The sequence below is a fragment of the Coregonus clupeaformis genome, chromosome 17 (assembly GCF_020615455.1).
Source record: "Coregonus clupeaformis isolate EN_2021a chromosome 17, ASM2061545v1, whole genome shotgun sequence".
NCBI classification, from domain to species: Eukaryota; Metazoa; Chordata; class Actinopteri; order Salmoniformes; family Salmonidae; genus Coregonus; species Coregonus clupeaformis.
The window spans coordinates 26436495-26460996 of NC_059208.1; the positions used below are offsets into that span (position 1 = coordinate 26436495).

At 42.1% G+C, this 24502-nt stretch overlaps 2 protein-coding genes across 4 annotated transcripts in view; both read left to right on the forward strand.

The window, feature by feature from the left end:
* The window catches only part of LOC121556089 (CD276 antigen), a 149723-nt gene that overhangs the window by 104529 nt on the left and 20692 nt on the right, over positions 1–24502 (forward strand). The gene's annotated exons all lie outside the window — the stretch shown is intronic.
* On the forward strand, positions 7048–13961 carry LOC121556061 (CD276 antigen-like). Of its 3 annotated transcripts, none has more exons than XM_045226231.1 (5): positions 7048–7222; positions 10940–11012; positions 11794–12147; positions 12343–12536; positions 13167–13303. In XM_045226231.1, exons 2-5 carry the CDS (start codon positions 10961–10963, stop codon positions 13218–13220), a joined length of 654 nt encoding a protein of 217 aa, XP_045082166.1. In that variant the 5' UTR covers positions 7048–7222; positions 10940–10960; the 3' UTR covers positions 13221–13303. The 3 variants fall into 3 exon arrangements, with proteins under 3 accessions (XP_045082166.1, XP_041725869.2, XP_041725870.2); XM_041869935.2 differs by having other exon boundaries at positions 7053–7222; positions 12343–12633; positions 13167–13961; XM_041869936.2 differs by lacking the exon at positions 10940–11012 and having other exon boundaries at positions 7053–7222; positions 12343–12633; positions 13167–13961.

Consider the following 24502-nt stretch of genomic DNA (forward strand, 5'->3'; position numbering starts at 1 on the left):
CTCCAGACGTGACCCTTGGCATTCAGGCCAAAGAGTTCAATCTTGGTTTCATCAGACCAGAGAATCTTGTTTCTCATGGTCTGAGAGTCCTTTAGGTGCCTTTTGGCAAACTCCAAGTGGGCTGTCATGTCCCTTTGACTGAAGAGTGGCTTCCGTCTGGCCACTACCATAAAGGCCTGATTGGTGGAGTGCTGCAGAGATGGTTGTCCTTCTGGAAGATTCTCCCATCTCCACAGAGGAACTCTGGAGCTCTGTCAGAGTGACCATCGGGTTCTTGGTAACCTCCTGACCAAGGCCCTTCTCCCCCAATTGCTCAGTTTGGCCGGGCAGCCAGCTCTAGGAAGAGTCTTGGTGGTTCCAAACTTCTTCCATTTAAGAATGATGGAGGCCACTGTGTTCTTGGGGACCTTCAATGCTGCAGATTTTTTTTTCCTCATGCAGTCCGACACATCTCCTTCGCATAAAGTTGATCAGGCTGTTGATTGTGGCCTGTGGAATGTCGTTCCACTCCTCTTCAATGGCTGTGCGGAGTTGCTGAATATTGGCAGGAATGTCAAAAGAAAATGAGAAAATTATTATGTTTGTACCAATCAATGTAGCATACATTCCTTAATTTGTTATTTTGTAATAAAAGGTGATGAACTCTCAATTGTGTGACTTTTTGCTCATATCATCAAATGCTATTGAGGGCTTTATTTAAAAATGCTAATAGTAATAAGTTCATAAAATTGCAACTCATTTCAAAGCATAAATGACAAGATAGCAGAAATGATACCATACAGGCAAAGACACTGGGAGAATCTCAATTGGACACCCTCTCCTCTCTCATCGCCTCCTTCTCAAAACCCATTGGATGAGAAAGCCAGAGGTCCCGCCCCTCTGACCTTCTTCTCCAATGGGTTTTGAGAAGGAGGCTAGGAGAGAGGACGTGAGTAGGTACAATTGAGATTCTCCCACTGTTAACGCTCCTTCTATCTGTGATGAATGCCTTGCCCGAACAGCCGCTAGTGGTCGCTGCTTCCTACCTGTTGAAGAGATTCCCTCAAGCCTAGGAACATAAAGAGATCACTATCTCTTTATGTTCCTAGCCTCAAGCATAGGCTAGGAACATAACTATTCAGACCCTATACGCAGTACTTTGTTGAAGCACATTTGGCAGCGATTACAGCCTTGAGTCTTCTTGGGTGTGATGCTACAACCTTGGCACACCTGTATTTGGAGAGTTTCTCCCATTCTTCTCTGCAGATCCTCTCAAGCTCTGTCAGGTTGGATGGGGAGCGTTGCTGGACAGTTATTTTCAGGTCTCTCCAGAGATGTTCGATTGGGTTCAAGTCCGGGCTCTGGCTGGGCATCTTAAGGACATTCACAGACTTGTCCCGAAGCCACTCTTGCGTTGTCTTGGCTGTGTGCTTATGGTTGTTGTCCTGTTGGAAGGTGAACCTTCGCCCCAGTTTGAGGTCCTGAGCGCTCTGGAGTAGGTTTTCATCAAGGATGTCTCTGTACTTTGCTCTGTTCATCTTTCCCTCGATCCTGACTTTTGCGGACATTACTGTTAAATTAGAGGCTGCTGTTGCCTATTGAAATCACTGGCCACTTTAAGAAATGGAACACTAGTCACTTTAATAATGTTTACATATCTTGCACTACTCATCTCATATGTGTATACTGTATTCTATTCTGTAATATCCTACTGTATCTTAATCCATGCCGCTCTGTCATTGCTTGTCCATATATGTATATATTCTTAAATTCCATTCCTTACTAGATTTGTGTGTATAGGGTATATGTTGTGAAATTGTTAGATATTACTGCACTGTCGGAGCTAGAAGCACAATCATTTCGCTTACACCTGCAATAACATCTGCTAAACACGTGTATGTGACAAATAAATTTTGATTTGATTTGACTAGTCTCCCAGTCCCTGCCGCTGAAAAACATCCCCACAGCATGATGTTGCTGCCACTACCATGCTTCACCGTAGGGATGGTGCCAGGTTTCCTCCAGACGTGACCCTTGGCATTCAGGCCAAAGAGTTCAATCTTGGTTTCATCAGACCAGAGAATCTTGTTTCTCATGGTCTGAGAGTCCTTTAGGTGCCTTTTGGCAAACTCCAAGTGGGCTGTCATGTCCCTTTGACTGAAGAGTGGCTTCCGTCTGGCCACTACCATAAAGGCCTGATTGGTGGAGTGCTGCAGAGATGGTTGTCCTTCTGGAAGATTCTCCCATCTCCACAGAGGAACTCTGGAGCTCTGTCAGAGTGACCATCGGGTTCTTGGTAACCTCCCTGACCAAGGCCCTTCTCCCCCAATTGCTCAGTTTGGCCGGGCAGCCAGCTCTAGGAAGAGTCTTGGTGGTTCCAAACTTCTTCCATTTAAGAATGATGGAGGCCACTGTGTTCTTGGGGACCTTCAATGCTGCAGATTTTTTTTTTCCTCATGCAGTCCGACACATCTCCTTCGCATAAAGTTGATCAGGCTGTTGATTGTGGCCTGTGGAATGTCGTTCCACTCCTCTTCAATGGCTGTGCGAAGTTGCTGAATATTGGCAGGAATGTCAAAAGAAAATGAGAAAAATTATTATGTTTGTACCAATCAATGTAGCATACATTCCTTAATTTGTTATTTTGTAATAAAAGGTGATGAACTCTCAATTGTGTGACTTTTTGCTCATATCATCAAATGCTATTGAGGGCTTTATTTAAAAATGCTAATAGTAATAAGTTCATAAAATTGCAACTCATTTCAAAGCATAAATGACAAGATAGCAGAAATGATACCATACAGGCAAAGACACTGGGAGAATCTCAATTGGACACCCTCTCCTCTCTCATCGCCTCCTTCTCAAAACCCATTGGATGAGAAAGCCAGAGGTCCCGCCCCTCTGACCTTCTTCTCCAATGGGTTTTGAGAAGGAGGCTAGGAGAGAGGACGTGAGTAGGTACAATTGAGATTCTCCCACTGTTAACGCTCCTTCTATCTGTGATGAATGCCTTGCCCGAACAGCCGCTAGTGGTCGCTGCTTCCTACCTGTTGAAGAGATTCCCTCAAGCCTAGGAACATAAAGAGATCTCTTTATGTTCCTAGCCTCAAGCATAGGCTAGGAACATAACTATTCAGACCCTATACGCAGTACTTTGTTGAAGCACATTTGGCAGCGATTACAGCCTTGAGTCTTCTTGGGTGTGATGCTACAACCTTGGCACACCTGTATTTGGAGAGTTTCTCCCATTCTTCTCTGCAGATCCTCTCAAGCTCTGTCAGGTTGGATGGGGAGCGTTGCTGGACAGTTATTTTCAGGTCTCTCCAGAGATGTTCGATTGGGTTCAAGTCCGGGCTCTGGCTGGGCATCTTAAGGACATTCACAGACTTGTCCCGAAGCCACTCTTGCGTTGTCTTGGCTGTGTGCTTATGGTTGTTGTCCTGTTGGAAGGTGAACCTTCGCCCCAGTTTGAGGTCCTGAGCGCTCTGGAGTAGGTTTTCATCAAGGATGTCTCTGTACTTTGCTCTGTTCATCTTTCCCTCGATCCTGACTTTTGCGGACATTACTGTTAAATTAGAGGCTGCTGTTGCCTATTGAAATCACTGGCCACTTTAAGAAATGGAACACTAGTCACTTTAATAATGTTTACATATCTTGCACTACTCATCTCATATGTGTATACTGTATTCTATTCTGTAATATCCTACTGTATCTTAATCCATGCCGCTCTGTCATTGCTTGTCCATATATGTATATATTCTTAAATTCCATTCCTTACTAGATTTGTGTGTATAGGGTATATGTTGTGAAATTGTTAGATATTACTGCACTGTCGGAGCTAGAAGCACAATCATTTCGCTACACCTGCAATAACATCTGCTAAACACGTGTATGTGACAAATAAATTTTGATTTGATTTGACTAGTCTCCCAGTCCCTGCCGCTGAAAAACATCCCCACAGCATGATGTTGCTGCCACTACCATGCTTCACCGTAGGGATGGTGCCAGGTTTCCTCCAGACGTGACCCTTGGCATTCAGGCCAAAGAGTTCAATCTTGGTTTCATCAGACCAGAGAATCTTGTTTCTCATGGTCTGAGAGTCCTTTAGGTGCCTTTTGGCAAACTCCAAGTGGGCTGTCATGTCCCTTTGACTGAAGAGTGGCTTCCGTCTGGCCACTACCATAAAGGCCTGATTGGTGGAGTGCTGCAGAGATGGTTGTCCTTCTGGAAGATTCTCCCATCTCCACAGAGGAACTCTGGAGCTCTGTCAGAGTGACCATCGGGTTCTTGGTAACCTCCCTGACCAAGGCCCTTCTCCCCCAATTGCTCAGTTTGGCCGGGCAGCCAGCTCTAGGAAGAGTCTTGGTGGTTCCAAACTTCTTCCATTTAAGAATGATGGAGGCCACTGTGTTCTTGGGGACCTTCAATGCTGCAGATTTTTTTTTTCCTCATGCAGTCCGACACATCTCCTTCGCATAAAGTTGATCAGGCTGTTGATTGTGGCCTGTGGAATGTCGTTCCACTCCTCTTCAATGGCTGTGCGAAGTTGCTGAATATTGGCAGGAATGTCAAAAGAAAATGAGAAAATTATTATGTTTGTACCAATCAATGTAGCATACATTCCTTAATTTGTTATTTTGTAATAAAAGGTGATGAACTCTCAATTGTGTGACTTTTTGCTCATATCATCAAATGCTATTGAGGGCTTTATTTAAAAATGCTAATAGTAATAAGTTCATAAAATTGCAACTCATTTCAAAGCATAAATGACAAGATAGCAGAAATGATACCATACAGGCAAAGACACTGGGAGAATCTCAATTGGACACCCTCTCCTCTCTCATCGCCTCCTTCTCAAAACCCATTGGATGAGAAAGCCAGAGGTCCCGCCCCTCTGACCTTCTTCTCCAATGGGTTTTGAGAAGGAGGCTAGGAGAGAGGACGTGAGTAGGTACAATTGAGATTCTCCCACTGTTAACGCTCCTTCTATCTGTGATGAATGCCTTGCCCGAACAGCCGCTAGTGGTCGCTGCTTCCTACCTGTTGAAGAGATTCCCTCAAGCCTAGGAACATAAAGAGATCTCTTTATGTTCCTAGCCTCAAGCATAGGCTAGTCAGTGCATAGTGAAGAATTAGAACACAACACAATGTTGTTGTTTTTTTTATCCGCTGTCCTCAATGTCATTGATACTGTTTATTAGTGTTTATTTTTCATTGATTTGTAATAAATGTTAGAATTTCCCTACCACTTTGACATTAGAGTATTTTGTGTAGATTGTTGACCAAAAATGACAATTTAATCAATTTTAATCCGACTTTGTAACACAATATTATTATATATTTGGTGACATAATACCAGATATACACTGACTGTGCTCTTTCCATGACACAGACTGACAAGGTGAATCCAGGTGAAAGCTATGATCCCTTATTGATGTCACCTGTTAAATCCACTTTAATCAGTGTAGCTTAAGGGGAGGAGACAGGTTAATGATGGATTTTTAACCCTTGAGACAATTGAGACATTGCTTGTGAATGTGTGCCATTCAGAGGGTGAATGGGCAAGACAAAATATTAAAGTGCCTTTGAACGGAGAATGGTAGTAGGTGCCAGGTGCACCGGTTTGAGTGTGTCAAGAACTGCAACGCTGCTGGTTTTTCACACAACAGTTTCCCGTGTGCATCAAGAATGGTCCACCACCCAAAGGACATCCAGCCAACGGCAGGCCAGTGGTCGAAAACGGGTCATTGATGAAAGACGACAAAGGAGGATGACACGAATTGTGCAGGGCAAAAGACAGACTACTACAGTTAGTCAACTGACAGTCCAGTACAACACGGTGCCCAAAGACCCATAAAAGAATGCACAACTCGTTGTACCTTGAAACGAATGGGCTATGGCAGCCGACGACCTTACAGAGTTCCACTTGTTTCAGCAAAAAACAAGAAACTGCGATTGCAGTGGGCTAAGGAACAAAAACACTGGACACTGGAGAATTGGAAAAACATTGCCTGGTCTGATGAATCCCGGTTCCTGCTGTTTCACATTGATGGGAGGACTAGGGTATGGAGAAAACCACGAGTACATGCATCCATCATGCCTTGTGTCAACATTGCAGGCTGGTAGTTGTGGTGTGATGGTGTTTGGTGTGTTTTCATGGCACACATTGGGCCCCTTGATAAAAGTGCCGCAATGTTTGAATGCCACAGGACATCTGAACATCATTGCCAAAAAGGTGCATCCCTTCATGGCAGCAGTGTATCCATCTGCGAATTGATTTTTTCAGAAGGATAATACTACATGCCACAAGGCTAGGATTGTTCAACAAATGGTTCCACAAACATGACAGTGAATTCAGCTTACTGCAGTGGCCTGCCCAGTCACCAGATCTCAATCCAACTGAGCATCTGTGGGATGAGATGGAACGAGCTATTCGGAGTAGAGATCCAATTCCAGCCAACTTGACACAACTGTAGTAAGCATTGGAGTCAACGTGGGCCAGCATCCCTGTGGAACGCTTTGACACCTTGTAGAGTCCATGTCCTGACAAATTGAGTCTGTTCTGAGGGCAAAATAATTGTTTTGTTAGTGACTTAGAACAGGGGCATTTTCCCCAAGTACCTGGGTAACTGTCACTCCGCCCCCCAAAGATTAATGTTAAAATGTATTTTATGCATTTTTGTTGGTCTTTTTGTTGTTGTTGTCATTAACCCTTAAAAGCTAAAGTCTAAGTATCTTATTTTAATTAAATCAAATATAGAATAATAAAAGTTGCATTGCACATCTCACTACTTATATGATAAGGTTTGGATGTAAGGTCCCTTTTCATTTTATCGCCAAATCATGTCCATATCATCCTAAAGTAGCAAAAACAATTTCTGTAACTCAAGTGGATTATTTATCTTTAGGCTCCCCTAATGGTATATACTGTATATAACAAGTGTACAGCTATAACTTTTTATAAATTACGAAATATTAGATAAATTTACCTCAGAATCGTTTTGTTAGTGTAGTGCCAGCCAGGGAAGGGTTGGATTTTTTTGGAGACATAAAGTGGTTTCTATGACAATAAAACCGGGAGCTAGTTACCCTACGTTTACATCGCGCGGTACAAAACATGGATTTAATATAATAATAAGCCATCAATATCTTCCTGAATTTCCTCTGGTTTTTGTAGAACCACCTGCAACTGAACATTTTTAAGATACACGAATCGAGAACGAGGAAGAATCGCCAAGATAAGGTTTTAAATGAAAAATATATTGCGGCGTTTTCTATTAGCCAAGCTTTAACGTCGACTATTATGGAGTCATCACATTGTTTTGCCCGAATGGAAAACTCGGGTGGGGAGTTATATGCAGGCTATCTAGCTAGTTAGCCATTATATCAAACACAAACAAGACACAGGCAGTCTAAATAGCGATTTAATGTATTTTTTTCACCATCATTGCGAACATTGGCATTGGCAAAGCAGGGTGCAGACAAGAAGTCAGTGTTCTTTTTCAGCTACTCAGGCAACGATAGCATGGTAGCATAACTATAAAGATGACATCATCACAAGTGTACACGTATGGTTAAAACGCAGGTTGTTTTGCTCCAATTCAATGTGTAACTGCAATATCCTTAGGCTAAAAATGTGTCTGTTGAACTATCAGCGTCCGAAATTAGCCTACAAAATGTATTTATTTTTGGAATGTTCGTTTAAATAGGAGCTGGGTTTTTAATTCTGCTGTTCAGAAATGAGACCGAGGCTTAGGCTACATCCAGGGCCGGTCCTTGCTGTTATTTTGTGAATGCCCATCTACAGTGGTGTGGGGGAAATAAGTATTTGGTCAATAACAAAAGTTTCTCAATACTTTGTTATATACCCTTTGTTGGCAATGACACAGGTCAAACGTTTTCTGTAAGTCTTCACAAGGTTTTCACACACTGTTGCTGGTATTTTGGCCCATTCCTCCATGCAGATCTCCTCTAGAGCAGTGATGTTTTGGGGCTGTCGCTGGGCAACACGGACTTTCAACTCCCTCCAAAGATTTTCTATGGGGTTCAGATCTGGAGACTGGCTAGGCCACTCCAGGACCTTGAAATGCTTCTTACGAAGCCACTCCTTCGTTGCCCGGGCGGTGTGTTTGGGATCATTGTCATGCTGAAAGACCCAGCCACGTTTCATCTTCAATGCCCTTGCTGATGGAAGGAGGTTTTCACTCAAAATCTCACGATACATGGCCTCATTCATTCTTTCCTTTACACGGATCAGTCATCCTGGTCCCTTTGCAGAAAAACAGCCCCAAAGCATGATGTTTCCACCCCCATGCTTCACAGTAGGTATGGTGTTCTTTGGATGCAACTCAGCATTCTTTGTCCTCCAAACACGACGAGTTGAGTTTTTACCAAAAAGTTATATTTTGGTTTCATCTGACATTCTCCCAATCCTCTTCTGGATCATCCAAATGCACTCTAGCAAACTTCAGACGTCCTGGACATGTACTGGCTTAAGCAGGGGGAGACGTCTTGCACTGCAGGATTTGAGTCCCTGGCGGCGTAGTGTGTTACTGATGGTAGGCTTTGTTACTTTGGTCCCAGCTCTCTGCAGGTCATTCACTAGGTCCCCCCCGTGTGGTTCTGGGATTTTTGCTCACCGTTCTTGTGATCATTTTGACCCCACGGGGTGAGATCTTGTGTGGAGCCCCAGATCGAGGGAGATTATCAGTGGTCTTGTATGTCTTCCATTTCCTAATAATTGCTCCCACAGTTGATTTCTTCAAACCAAGCTGCTTACCTATTGCAGATTCAGTCTTCCCAGCCTGGTGCAGGTCTACAATTTTGTTTCTGGTGTCCTTTGACAGCTCTTTGGTCTTGGCCATAGTGGAGTTTGGAGTGTGACTGTTTGAGGTTGTGGACAGGTGTCTTTTATACTGATAACAAATTCAAACAGGTGCCATTAATACAGGTAACGAGTGGAGGACAGAGGAGCCTCTTAAAGAAGAAGTTACAGGTCTGTGAGAGACAGAAATCTTGCTTGTTTGTAGGTGACCAAATACTTATTTTCCACCATAATTTGCAAATAAATTCATTAAAAATCCTACAATGTGATTTTCTGGATCTTTTTCCCTCAATTTGTCTGTCATAGTTGACGTGTACCTATGATGAAAATTACAGGCCTCTCTCATCTTTTTAAGTGGGAGAACTTGCACAATTGGTGGCTGACTAAATACTTTTTTCCCCCACTGTATGTGGTTAGCCTACCGTTTGTAAAAGACCAAAAAACGACATCGGCACAGGACCAAAAAATGTATTAAAAAAACGTTTGCTCGTGCTTACTGTGGTGTAGCCTACCATGTCGGCCCACAATGGAATTTAATGAATGCCCATTCATGTGGTAGGCCTACCATTTGTTAAACATGCCATTGCATTGGCTTTATTAGTCCTGATTCCTGTGACTAATCAATTTCGTTATTTAAACTTTGTATCAGCTAACCAACAGGAGTTATCACGAGCCTATTTGCAATGTGTTTACACAGCAGGAAATGCAGAAGTATTTTATTTTTTGCTATGATCAGCTTGTCAAAAATTGACGGAAACAAACTTGAAACCACTGATCATGACAATGGGGTGAAACTCCTGGACAACAGTTGTGATTGTCCATTCCATATTGTCCATTTTACTTTGACCTGTCCTGTTTTTAGGATATGTTTGTTAACCTGACAGCGCACATTTTATTTGATTGAGCCCCATTTAGGTTAGGCTATTTGATCAGAGAAACCAGCCTGTAGGCTACAGAAGAGGACGCATGCAGTGCATTAGCAAAGTGTATTCAGACTCCTTGACTTTTTCCACATTTTGTTACATTACAGCCTTATTCTACAATGGATTTTAACAAATCTCATCAGTCTACACACAATACCACATAATGACAAAGCAAAACTGTTTTTTAGGAATTTTTGCAAATTTATTAAAAATAGCAAATCTGAAATATTACATTTAAATAACTATTACTTTGTTGAAGCACCTTTGGCAGCAATTACAGCCTCGAGTCTTCTTGGGTATGACGCTACGAGCTTGGCACACCTGTATTTGGGGAGTTTCTCCCATTCTTCTCTGCAGATCCTATCAAGCTCTGTCAGGTTGGATGGGGAGCGTCGCTGCACAGCTATTTTCAGGTCTCTCCAGAGATGTTCAATCAGGTTCAAGTCCGGGCTCTGGCTGGGCCACTTAAAGACATTCAGGGACTTGTCCCGACGCCACTCCTGCGTTGTTTTGGCTGTGTACTTAGGGTCGTTGTCCGCTCTGGAGCAGGTTTTCATCAAGAAACTCTCAGTGCTTTGCTCTGCTCATCTTTCACTCGATCCTGACTAGACTCCCAGTCCCTGTCACTGAAAAACATCCCCACAGTATGATGCTGCCACCACCATACTTCACCGTAGGGATAGTGACAGATTTCCTCCAGACATGATGCTTGGCATTCAGGCCAAAGAGTTCAATCTTAGTTTCATCAGACCAGATAATCTTGTTTCTCATGGTCTGAGAGTCCTTTAGGTGCCTTTTGGCAAACTCCAAGCAGGCTGTCATGTGTCATCTTTTATTTCAGCTCATGAAACATGGGATCAACACTTTACATGTTGCGTTTTGTATTTTTGTTCAGTAAAATAAAAACTACTACTAGAACTACTGTCATCTTGTGAAACACATCAATAACTAACTATCAATTTTTACCCTTCTTAATTATCCATTAGTAGTCATTTCTGGGGATTTGTTGTGTAGTTAGTTAGCCAACCTCTTTACACTTTTCACCCACATAACTGAAAAGGTTGAAATAGGCGTACTTCATCAGTTATCCTGAATCTTGGTACGTCTGACTGAGACAAGAATAGCCATGTATGTTGTAACTTAAGGCAAGTCATATTTTCAATATATGGATGTGATCCACATTGTTTTTCACATGTTAGCTTTCTTTTTACAGGTCTACTCAAAAGTGTGTGGGATGAAAAGACAAGGCATCTCAAAGTTTATTTCGGTGTCACTGCTTTTCTCAGGTAGCTAGTTATTATATTCCATCATCTTATCATGTGTAAACATGCAGGGTGTATCAAGGATGTATTCATTAGAGCACACAGTAGCAAGACATTTTGCACCATTGCACGTAGGTCCCTCCCTGTTCTGTTTGCTTCTGTTTGCTGCAGTTTGGTTCCTAGTGAATACATCCCAGGTATGGCCGTGCTGCAGTTTAGCTTACAGAGTTGACCGTAAACTCGTCAATACCATCATAACTAGATGATGCCCATAGTATGTATCCGTCATATAATATGTTTTTAACCTCTAAATATTCTAAATATTCATACTATATGTTTAACCTCTAAATATTCCATTTTAATCCAGTTGGAGCATACTAACAGGGGCTCTTCATGCGGTAATTCTAATATACTGTAAATCTACGTCACAAAACCCACAGTTTGGATCGCTGAGTAAACATTTTCTGTACTTCAATGATGACTTTGCTATAAGACAACCCTATGTGGCTAAGCATTTCCACAGTCACGGTTGTAGTGTAGATAAAGGGTGTAGATTGTCACTGTGGCTTTGCAGCTACAACAGAAACAGAATATTCATCACATTCTCATACTAAAAATGAGGAACCAAATTAATTTGCCAAATGAATTTGTATACTAACATTTAATAAATCATTATTTAGAATGTTGGTTTTACAACAACAGTCACCAAGAAGCTCAAAGGTATCACAGTATCTTTGGTGATATAATAAAAGAGAATTGAAGTTTCTCCCTAATCTATGGCTGTATTGTCTGTCTCCTTCCTTAGCGATTATTGAGGTTCAGTTCCTTATTTCACCTATGGGAGTGGCAGCTCCGGGCAGTGACATCACCCTTAGCTGCTATTTCCCTCTGTATGAAAACCTGAACCTCAACAATGTGATTGTCAACTGGCAGCGTGGAGAATCAGAGGTGGTCCACAGCTATTACCATGGGAGAGATCAGCTGGAAAGACAGAGTGTTGTTTACAAGGGACGCACTCATCTGTTTGAAGACCAAATCGCTGTGGGAAATGCCTCACTTAGACTGAGTGGTGTGCAGCCGAGTGACCAGGGCCAATACACCTGTCATGTGACAGATGAACAGGGAAGCACCAAGGAAAAGCTACTACTTTTAGTGGCAGGTTAGAGTATGTATTTTTGTCCATTCAGATTTTTCAGAAATCTTGCATCTATGGGGGATTAAAAGACAAATAAGTATTAAGCTACCTGCACAAAATCAGCTCATAGTCATCTACTTGTCTAAAGCCTTTTGCAGTCAGAATTCTCCTATGTTAAGAGTTTAATGTGAGTATTGTTGTTGTTTTTGTTTACCCTAGCCCCCTTCAAGGAGCCCCAGCTCTCTGTACAGTCATCCTGTGACAGCTTCTTCATCACCCTCAACTCCTCCCAGGGTTTCCCCCAGCCTAATGTGTGGTGGACAGACTCCATTGGAGGAGATATCTCCAATCAGAGCCACAGCCGTATTGGCCTGGACAGCAGGGGGCGCTATGAGGTCCACAGCTCCATGGAGGTCAGGCCAAACGGTACACTCACCATCATTGCTGAAATGAGACTGGATGTTCTCAATCAAAGCTTCACCCGCTCACTCACCCTCCACCCACTCCCAGGTAAAGTTGTGACCTACCAACAGGTTTAGGGGTAGAGCAATGTGACCAAGTATGGATCACTGATTTAGTGATGAAATATTAAACCATTGCATAATCACTAAGGGCTAAACCCTGACGAGATAGTGTGTTACTCTTACACAAAGTCTGCAATGTATGAATTCTAGACACAATTTGTAGTCAAACACACCCATCTTAAATAAGGATTTGACATTTCACTTCATGAGGGCAAATGAGTCATATGAGCATTGTGTATAGATGTACTGCATGCAAGAATAACACCATTCCCACAGGGGGCCAGTATGAAATATGTATGCACTCAATAATTGTAAGTCGCTCTGGATAAAAGCGTCTGCTAAATGACTAAAATGTAAATTGGATCACTAAAAATACCATTGTAGAGTGCAACTTCCCATGAGAGGAACTGTTCGCAATGACCTCAATGAAATGTTCAGTGACCAGGCAGTACTACTAGAGGAAGAGGTATTTGGGAGGTGAAGCTGAAAGCCTGTCTCTTTCTCTCTTCTCTTCTACAGAATGCTGTGAGGTGCCTCTTGCAACCAGGGGCAGACCGGCTTTGGTATTATTAGGGATAGTTCTCTTGGCAGGATTAGCAATGTCACTCATTTTGTACTACAGACACAAGCCTGAAACACACCAACACCAGATGGTCCCACGTGATGATACAACAGGACAAGATGAGGCTCATGAAACAGAGACTTGATACGTCATGACAGAATACTAGTTTGAGAAGTCTAAGCTTACAGGACTGTGTTTCAATGTCACAAATATAGGTGTGTTGCTGCCTTTGAAAAATGTCCACACATTAATTCTGATAATTCAAACTAAAGAAACAAACAGCATGGTAAACATTGGCTGGTATGGTCAAAATACTGTGTCCTGCCATTCCAGTCACTCCCAGTAGGCCTTGGAGCATGTATGCCTTTTAACTGTATTCCCGATCGGCCTGTAGAGGGGGTACACACACTTGACAGGGGTTAGTGGCAAACACACATACAATAGAAATTCTTCATGAATTGGAAACATAAGAAGGAATTCCCCTCGACCATGCACCAAAAAATAAATTATAATAATCCCATTGACCCCCATTGTAAAAGAGCCAACCTCGTCATCGATTTTTAGATATACAGAAATAACAAAAAATGACGAAAAGCTGCTGTGTTATTCAATGTACATGTAACCAGGTCAAAAATCCAAACATACGGTTCGCAATGGTGCAACTTAGAGCCCTGTGGCTATTCAAATCAAATGTTATTTGGTCGCATACACAGGTTTAGCAGATGTTATTGCGGGTGTAGCGAAATTATTGTGTTCCTCGCACCAACAGTGCAGTAATATCTAACAATACACACACATCTAAAAGTGAAATAATGGAATTAAGAAATATATAAATATTAGGACGAGCAATGTCGTAGTCCGGAGTATATATATATGTATATATATATATACAGTACCAGTAAAAAGTGTGTACACACCTACTCATTCCAGGGTTTTTCTTTATTTTTACTATTTTCTACATTGTAGAATAATAGTGAAGACATCAAAACTATGAAATAACACATATGGAATCATGTAGTAACCAAAACAAGTGTTAAACAAATCAAAACATATTTTATATTAAAGTAGCCACCCTTTGCCCTGATGACAACTTTGCACACTCTTGGCATTCTCTCAACATGCTTCATGCATTTTAATTAACAGGTGTGCCTTGTTAAAAGTTAATTTGTGGAATTTCTTTCCTTCTTAATGCATTTGAGGCAATCATTTGTGTTGTGACAAGGTAGGACTGCCACAGGAAAAGAAGACCCAGAGTTACCTCTGCTGCAGAGAATAAGTTCATTAGAGTAACTGCACCTCAGATTGCAGCCCAAATAAATGCTTCACAGAGTTCAAGTAACAGACACATCTCAACATCAACTGTTCAGAGGAGACTGCGTGAATCAGGCCTTCATGGTCGAATTGCTGCAAAGAAACCACTACTAAAGGACACCAATAATAAGAAGAGACTTGCTTGGGCCAAGAAACATGAGCAATGGACATTAGACTGGTGGAAATCTGTCCTTTGGTCTGATGAGTCCAAATTTGAGATTTTTGGTTCCAACCGCCGTGTCTTTGTGAGACACAGAGTAGGTGAACGGATGATCTCCACATGTGTGGTTCCCACCGTGAAGCATGGAGAAGGAGGTATGATGGTGTGGGGGTGCTTTGCTGGTGAAACTGTCAGTGATTTATTTAGAATTCAAGGCACACTTAACCAGCATGGCTACCACAGCATTCTGCAGCAATACACCATCCCATCTGGTTTGCGCTTAGTGGGACTATCATTTGTTTTTCAACAATGACCCAAAACACACCTCCAGGCTGTGTAAGGGCTATTTGACCAAGAAGGAGAGTGATGGAGTGCTGCATCAGATGACCTGGCCTCCACAATCACCCGACCTCAACCCAATTGAGATGGTTTGGGATGAGTTGGACTGCAGAGTGAAGGAAAAGCAGCCAACAAGTGCTCAGCATATATGGGAAGTCCTTCAAGACTGTTGGAAAAGCATTCCAGGTGAAGCTGGTTGAGAGAATGCCAAGAGTGTGCAAAGCAGTCATCAAGAGAAAGGGTGTCTACTTTGAAGAATCTCAAATATAAATATATTTTGGATTTGATTAACACTTTTTTGGTTACTACATGATTCCATATGTGTTGTTTCATACTTTTCTACAATGTAGAAAATAGTAAAAATAAAGATAAACCCTGGAATGAGTAGGTGTGTCCAAACTTTTGACTGGTACTGTATATATGTACAGTGGGGAGAACAAGTATTTGATACACTGCCGATTTTGCAGGTTTTCCTACTTACAAAGCATGTAGAGGTCTGTAATTTTTATCTCAGGTACACTTCAACTGTGAGAGACGGAATCTAAAAATCCAGAAAATCACATTGTATGATTTTTAAGTAATTAATTTGCATTTTATTGTATGACATAAGTATTTGATACATCAGAAAAGCAGAACTTAATATTTGGTACAGAAACCTTTGTTTGCAATTACAGAGATCATACGTTTCCTGTAGGTCTTGACCAGGTTTGCACACACTGCAGCAGGGATTTTGTCCCACTCCTCCATACAGACCTTCTCCAGATCCTTCAGGTTTCGGGGCTGTCGCTGGGCAATATGGACTTTCAGCTCCCTCCAAATATTTTATATTGGGTTCAGGTCTGGAGACTGGCTAGGCCACTCCAGGACCTTGAGATGCTTTTTACGGAGCCACTCCTTAGTTGCCCTGGCTGTGTGTTTTGGGTCGTTGTCATGCTGGAAGACCCAGCCACGACCCATCTTCAATGCTCTTACTGAGGGAAGGAGGTTGTTGGCCAAGATCTCATGATACATGGCCCCATCCATCCTCCCCTCAATACGGTGCAGTCGTCCTGTCCCCTTTGCAGAAAAGCATCCACAAAGAATGATCTTTCCACCTCCATGCTTCACGGTTGGGATGGTGTTCTTGGGGTTGTACTCATCCTTCTTCTTCCTCCAAAAACGGCGAGTGGCGTTTAGACCAAAAAGCTCAATTTTTGTCTCATCAGACCACATGACCTTCTCACATTCCTCCTCTGGATCATCCAGATGGTCATTGGCAAACTTCAGACGGGCCTGGACATGCGCTGGCTTGAGCAGGGGGACCTTGCGTGCGCTGCAGGATTTTAATCCATGACGGCGTAGTGTGTTACTAATGGTTTTCTTTGAGACTGTGGTCCCAGCTCTCTTCAGGTCATTGACCAGGTCCTGCCGTGTAGTTCTGGGCTGATCCCTCACCTTCCTCATGATCATTGATGCCCCACGAGGTGAGCTCTTGCATGGAGCCCCAGACCGAGGGTGATTGACCGTAATCTTGAACTTTTTCCATTTTCTAATAATTGCGCCAACAGTTGTTGCCTTCTCACCAAGCTGCTTGTCTATTGTCCTGTAGCCCATCCCAGCCTTGTGCAGGTCTACAATTTTATCCCTGATGTCCTTACACAGCTCTCTGGTCTTGGCCATTGTGGAGAGGTTGGAGTCTGTTTGATTGAGTGTGTGGACAGGTGTCTTTTATACAGGTAATGAGTTCAAACAGGTGCAGTTAATACAGGTAATAAGTGGAGAACAGGAGGGCTTCTTAAAGAAAAACTAACAGGTCTGTGAGAGCCGGAATTCTTACTGGTTGGTAGGTGATCAAATACTTATGTCATGCAATAAAATGCAAATTAATTACTTAAAAATCATACAATGTGATTTTCTGGATTTTTACAGACCTCTACATGCTTTGTAAGTAGGAAAACCTGCAAAATCGGCAGTGTATCATATACTTATCCCACTGTATATGTGATGGGATGTATAGACATTATGGACAGTATGTGGATAGATATACTATATATATCTGAAAAATACGTGGATAGAATAGTATATGTACAGCAACAGTTGAATAGGATGGCCTTGACTAGAATACAGTATATACATATGAAATGTGTAAAACAGTATGTAAACATTATTAAAGTGACCAGTGTTCCATTATTAAAGTGACCCGTGTTCCATGTCTACAGTGCCTTCGGAAAGTATTCAGATCCCTTGACTTTTTCCACATGCTGTTACGTTACAGCCTTATTCTAAAATTGATTAAATAAAGACAATTCCTCAGCAATCTACACACAATACCCCATAATGACAAAGCGAAAACATGTTTTTATAAATTTTTGCAAATGTATAAAATACAAACAACAGAAATACCTTATTTAAATAAGTATTCAGAGCCTTTGCTATGAGACTCAAAATTGAGCTCAGTGGCATCCTGTTTCCATTGATCATCCTTGAGATGGTTCTAGAACTTCATTGGAGTCCACCTGTGGTAAATTCAATTGATTGGACATGATTTGGAAAGGCACACACCTGTCTATATAAGGTCCCACAATTGACAGTGCATGTCAGAGCAAAAACCAAGCCATGTGGTCGAAGGAATTGTCCGCGAGACAGGATTGTATCGAGCCACAGATCTGGGGAGGGGTACCAAAAGCATTTAAGGTCCCCAAGAGCACAGTGGCCTCCACCATTCTTAAATGGAAGAAGTTTGGAACCACCAAGACTCTTCCTAAGAGCTGGCCGCCCGGCCAAACTGAGCAATCAGGGGAGAAAGGCCCTGTTCAGGGAGGTGACCAAGAACCCGATGGTCACTCTGACAGAACTCCAGAGTTACTCTGTGGAGATGGGAGAACCTTCCAGAAGGACAACCATCTCTGCAGCACTCCACCAATCAGGCCTTTATGGTAGAGTGGCCAGACGCAAGCCACTCCTCAGTAAAAAGTACATGACAGCCCGCTTGGAGTTTGCCAAAAGGCACCTAAAGACTCTCAGACCATGAGAAACAAAATTCTCTGGTCTGATGAAACCAAGATTGAACTCTTTGGCCTGAATGCCAAGCGTCACGTCTGGAGGAAACCTGGCACCATCCCTTCGGCGTAGCATGGTGGTGGCAGCATCATGCTGTGGGGATGTTTTTCAGCGGCAGGGACTGGGAGACTAGTCAGGATCGAGAAAAAGATTAACAGAGCAAAGTACAGAGAAATCCTTGATGAAAACCTGCTCAGGACCTCAGACTGGGGTGAAGGTTCACCTTCCAACAGGACAACGACCCTAAGCACACAGCCAAGACAACACAGGAGTGGCTTCGGGACAAGTCTCTGAATGTCCTTGAGTGGCCCAGCCAGAGCCCAGGCTTGAACCCAATCGAACATCTCTGGAGAGACCTGAAAATAGCTGTGCAGGAATGCTCCCCATCCAACCTGACAGGGCTTGAGAGGATCTGCAGAGAGGAACGGGAGAAACTCCCCAAATACAAGTGTGCCAAGCTTGTAGCGTCATACCCAAGAAGACTCAAGGCTGTAATCACTGCCAAAGGTGCTTCAACAAAGTACAGAGTAAAGGGTCTGAATACTTATTTTTTATACATTTCCTAACATTTCTAAAAACCTGTTTTTGCTTTGTCATCATGGGGTATTGTGAGTAGATTGATAAGAAAAAACTAAACAATTTAATCCATTTTAGAATAAGGTTGTAACGTAACAAAATGTGGAAAAAGTCTAGGGGTCTGAATATTTTCAGAATGCACTGTGTGTACACAGGGCAGCAACAGTGATTACGTTTAGGGCAGGGTACTGGGTGGAGACAAGCTAGTGATGGCTATTTAATAGTCTGATGGCCTTGAGATAGAAGCTGTTTTTCAGTCTCTCAGTCGCAGCTTTGAGGCACCTATACTAACCTCACCTTCTGGATGATAGTGGGGTGAACAGGCCTTGGCTCGGTTGGCTGAGGTCCTTGATGATCTTCTTGGCCTTCCTGTGACACCGGGTGCTGTAGATGTCCTAAAGGGCAGGCAGTGTGCTCCCGGTGATGTGATGGGCTGACCGCACCACCCTCTGGAGAGCCCTGCAGTTGCGGATGGTGCAGTTGCCTTACCAGGCGGTGATACAGCCTGACAGGATGCTCTCAATGGTGCATCTGTAAAAGTTTGTGAGGGTCTTAGGGGCCAAGCTAAATTTCTTCAGCCTCCTGAGGTTGAAGAGGCGCTGTTGCACTTTCTTCATCACACTGTCTGTGTGAGTGGACCATTTCACATTGTCAGTGATGTGTACGCAGAGGAACTTGAAGCTTTTCACCTTCTCCATTGCGGCCCCGTTGATGTGGATGGGGCGTGCTCCCTCTGCTGTCTCCTGAAGTCCACGATCAGCTCCTTCGTTTTGTTGACGTTGAAGGAGAGGTTATTTTCCCGGCAGCACTCCGCCAGGGCCCTCACCTCCTCCCTGTAGGCTGTCTCGTCATTGTTGGTAATCAGGCCTATCACTGTTGTGTCATCTGCAAACTAGATGATTGAGTTGGAGGGGTGCGTGGCCACGCAGTCATGGGTAAAGGAGGGGGCTGAGCACTTACCCTTGTGGGGCCCCTGTGTTGAGGATCAGCGTAGTGGGAAATGTGGGGACACAGTGTCCAAGTAAGCTACACGTAGCTATGTATTTGGAAAACATTTCATAACAGGTAAGACATTTAACTCATTTAGTATAGTCCACTCACTACTTGTAGCAGTATAATCAATTTGTTTGTGTTGTTGGTCTTGGCTGGTAGGTAGCTAGCTAGCACTCACTTACTCACGTGGCTGCTAGCACGTCATGAAAAGGAGCATGAGGGAAGTCCATAGAGATAGATAGAGGACTCATCTTTGTATCTGTGCCATTATAGAATCTGTGACAGCATGGGCAACACCATTGAGAAAATCTCCATTTTGAAGTAGTACATTTTCTTCTTCACGATTGGCTGATCCCTCCTGTTGACCCTACTAGTAGTTCTGTTGTGATAATAACGTTAGTTGTGTTGTGTCAGAGTTAAGGGCCATCCACCAAGCCAATAACTAAAATTAGAACTATAATGATAAACTATAGGCTGCATACGATCAAAGCATCCTACTGCATGCTGCCTATTAATAAGGTGGTAACACAAGACCATTCATGAGGTCTCTAACTGGTTCAGACCATTCAGTGCTTTCAGGGTGTGTTCATTGTCCTAGTGACAACTGCAATTCATACTTTAATGTACATGTAGGCCTAATGAAAAATAATATAGTAACTCGTATTTAAATGTAGCAATTCAACAACAAACACCATTTAGCCTGCACGTCTTTTACAGCATGTCATTGCCTCATTGCTCGTGGTTTGCAAGTGATTTTCCATTTTTATAATGGATGTCAATTCCTTTGGGTCTTCTTTTTCAATGTGCTCATCTCTCTGTATGTCCTGTGCAACTATAGTGAGCTCCAAAAGTATTGGAACAGTGACAATTCTTTTTTGTCTCTGTACTCCTGTACTTTGGATTTGAAATGACACAATGACTGTGGGGTAAAAGTACAGACTGTCAGCTTTAATTTGAGGGTACCATTTAGAAATTACAGCACTTTTTGTACATAGTCCCCCCATTTTACCCTTGTACTTTTACACCTTGTAGAGTCAATGCCCAGACAAATTGAGGTTGTTCTGAGAGCAAAGGGGGGTCCAACTCAATATTAGGATGGTGTTACTAATGTTTTGTACACTCAGTGTATATTCTGCAGTGCTACCAGGCTATTTTGCAATACTTCAACCACCAGAAAGGCTGAAACACACATTGAAATTGGTAGGAAACATCCATCTGGGAAGTGTGATCACTTTCAGGAGGGTATGGAGACAGTGGAACACGTTCTATTTCAGTGCCAGCACTATGAGAGGGAAAGGGATAGATTATTATTAAATTCAAGATGTAATGGTGTTGAAGAGAAGTTTAATTGTATTGTCAAGACAACCTTCATGTGACGTGGTATTTAATTGTGTGTTTCATTTCCTTAGGGAGACAAGATTAATTGGTAGGATTTAGACCCTGTACACACTCCAGTCCAGTTGGTGGCGGTAATGCACCTTTAAAGTTGGTTGCCAACCTCTTTATAAAAGCCACAGAAGAAGAAAGAAAGAGAGTTGGGACTTTCCTTCACAATCTGCTGTACTTTCTTTGTTCCTTATTCTCGACACATGGGGTACACGCTAATATTTCATTCATTCACTCAAATGTTTAACAAAGTTTAGAAACTAAGGGGTGTATGTATAATTGGATCCCCCATGCTTAATAGGCTCTATAATGCATAATATAGGATAAATGAAATACAGGATAAAGTCAGTCCATGGATTATTAGAAGCAGAATTCAAAGAGTATGTGTCTCTTTTTGTCTTTCAGGCTGCATGTGGTCTCTGTACTGTTTATTATCAGTAAGTGAAAACTAAGTGTTACCATATGGTGTGTATGGACTAGTAGTAGGTCCTATGTCAATCGTTTACAAATCCCTTTTTAAGTCATTCTTAAACAAATTGGATCCCTCATCAATGATCACATTTGTACATTGATTAGTGCATTTCTGTGCAGCACTCAAGTCTGTTATTTGTTTACTGCATATTCAACACTATTTTTGATGAAAATAAATAATAAATGGCCAAACAAGCCCAGGTAAAGAGATATACAGTGCCTATAGAAAGTCTACACCCCGCATGGATTTCTTCACATTCTGTTGTTACAAAGTGGGATTAAAATGGATTTAATTGTAATTTTTATGTCAACGATCTACACAAAATACTCTGCAATGTCAAAGTGGAAGAATAATTCTACTTTCTAAAAAAGATTAATGAAAAATAAAACTGTAATATACTCTTGATTAGATAAGTATTCACCCCCCTGAGTCAATACATGTTAGAAACACCTTTGGCAGCAATTACAGATTCTTCTTGGGTAAGTCTCATAAGAGTAGATTTAAGTCAAAACTGTAATTTGGCCACTCAGGAATATTCACTGTCTTCTTGGTAAGCAACTCCAGTGTAGATTTGGCTTTGTGTTGTAGGTTATTGTCCTGCTGAAAGGTGAATTCCTCTCCTAGTGTCTGGTTTGTAGCAGACTTAAGCAGGTTTTCCTCTAGGATATTGCCTGTGCTTAGCTCCATCACGTTTCCTTTTATACTGAAAAACTCCACAGGCTTTGCCAATGTCAAGCATACCCATACCATGAAGCAGTCCCTACCATGCTTGAAAATAAGGAGGCAGTTACTCAGTGATGTGTTGTGTTGGATTTGTCCCATGTGTATTCTTTTGCCGTGTTTCTTTTTGCAGTAGTACTTTCGTGCTTTGTTGCATAAATATGCATGTTTTGGAATACTTTGTATATTTTTATTATTCTTTTCACTGACATCCCTAAGCAGTTTCCTTCCTGTCCTGCAGCTCAGTTCAGAAGAATGACTGTATCTTTGATGTGTCTGGGTTGTTTAATACATCACCCACAGCATAATTATTAACTTGACCATTCTTAAATATATATTCAATGTCTGATTTTGTTATTGTTACCCATCTACCAATCACTGCCCTTCTTTATGAGGCTTTCGAAAAGCTCCCTGGCCTTTGTAGTTGAAGCTGTGCTTGAAATTCAGTACTTGACCGACATACCTTACAGAGTTTCTATGTATTTGGGACAGAGAGGAAGGGGTAGTCATTCAAAAATCAAACAATTATTTCATACAGAGTGAGTCCATTTGACTTATGTGATTAGTTAAGGCAAATGTTACTTCTGAACTAATTTAGGCTTGCCTAAACAAAGGGGGTGAATACTTATGCAATGACTATTCTAGTTATTACATTTTTATTCATTTGTAAAAATGTGTAGAATTGTATTTTCAGTTTTACATAATGGAGTATTTTGTGTAATTCAATGACCAAACATTACAATTAAATATATCAAATCAAATCATATCAAATGTTATTGGTCACATACAGTGCCTTTGCAAAAGTATTCATCCCACTTGGTGTTTTTTTCCTATTTTGTTGCATTACAACCTGTAATTTAAATGGATTTTTATTTGGATTTCATGTAATGGACATACACAAAATAGTCCAAATTGGTGAAGTGAAATAACAAAAATAACTTGTTTCACAAAATTCTAAAAAATATATAACGGAAAAGTGGTGCGTGCTATGAAGCCCCTAAATAAGATAGGGTGCAACCAATTACCTTCAGAAGTCACATAATTAGTTAAATAAAGTCCACCTGTGTGCAATCTAAGTGTCACATGATCTGTCACATGATCTCAGTATATATACACCTGTTCTGAAAGGCCCCAGAGTCTGCAACACCACTAAGCTAGGGGCACCACCAAGCAAGCGGCACCATGAAGACCAAGGAGCTCTCCAAACAGGTCAGGGACAAAGTTGTGGAGAAGTACAGATCAGGGTTGGGATATAAAAAAAAATCTGAAACTTTGAACATCCCACAGAGCACCATTAAATCCATTATTTAAAAAATGGAAAGAATATGGCACCACAACAGACCTGCCAAGAGAGGGCCGCCCATCAAAACTCACGGACCAGGCAAGGAGGGCATTAATCAGAGAGGCAACAAAGAGACCAAAGATAACCCTGAAGGAGCTGCAAAGCTCCACAGCGGAGATTGGAGTATCTGTCCATAGGACCACTTTAAGCCGTACACTCCACAGAGCTGGGCTTTACAGAAGAGTGGCCAGAAAAAAGCCATTGCTTAAAGAAAAAAATAAGCAAACACGTTTGGTGTTCGCCAAAAGGCATGTGGTAGACTCCCCAAACATATGGAAGAAGGTACTCTGGTCAAATGAGACTAAAATTTAGCTTTTTTGCCATCAAGGAAAATGCTATGTCTGGTGCAAACCCAACACCTCTCATCACCTTGAACTGGACAAGTATTTTTTCCTTAATGAGTCGGACGAGAGGGATTTTCTCCAGACACCCGACAGGGCCCTCATCCCCGTCATTCGCAGTAGAAAGAAAAGGAGATATCGCGGAAGGAGATTGGGGTGCTTGGTAAGGAGCTGGCGACGAGGCTAATCTGCCTTTGCCATCGATACTATTGGCCAATTTACAATCGCTTGATAATAAAGTGGACGAACTACAGGCACGAATATCCTACCAAAGGGACATTAAAGACTGTAATATCTTATGTTTCAGCGAGTCGTTGCTGAATGAAGACATGAATAACACACAGCTGGCGGGTTATACACTGTATCGGCAGGATAGAACAGCAGCCTCTGGTAAGACAAGGGGTGGCGGTCTATGTATATTTGTAAACAACAGCTGGTGCACGATATGTAAGGAAGTCTCAAGGTTTTGCTCGCCTGAGGTAGAGTATCTAATGATAAGCTGTAGACCACACTAACTACCAAAGTGAATTATAAGTGAAAAATATCTACTATATTTTTCGTAGCTGTCTATTTACCACCACAAACCGATGCTGGCACTAAGACTGCACTCAATG

Bases quoted from the DNA above. Each gene is read 5' to 3' on its own strand.
- LOC121556061 (XM_041869935.2), top strand. From the start codon at position 10,961: ATGAAAAGACAAGGCATCTCAAAGTTTATTTCGGTGTCACTGCTTTTC. The intron at 11,013-11,793 runs GTAGCTAGTTAT...CTCCTTCCTTAG, and splicing joins GGTGTCACTGCTTTTCTCAG to CGATTATTGAGGTTCAGTTC. The intron at 12,634-13,166 runs GTAAAGTTGTGA...TCTCTTCTACAG, and splicing joins CACCCTCCACCCACTCCCAG to AATGCTGTGAGGTGCCTCTT.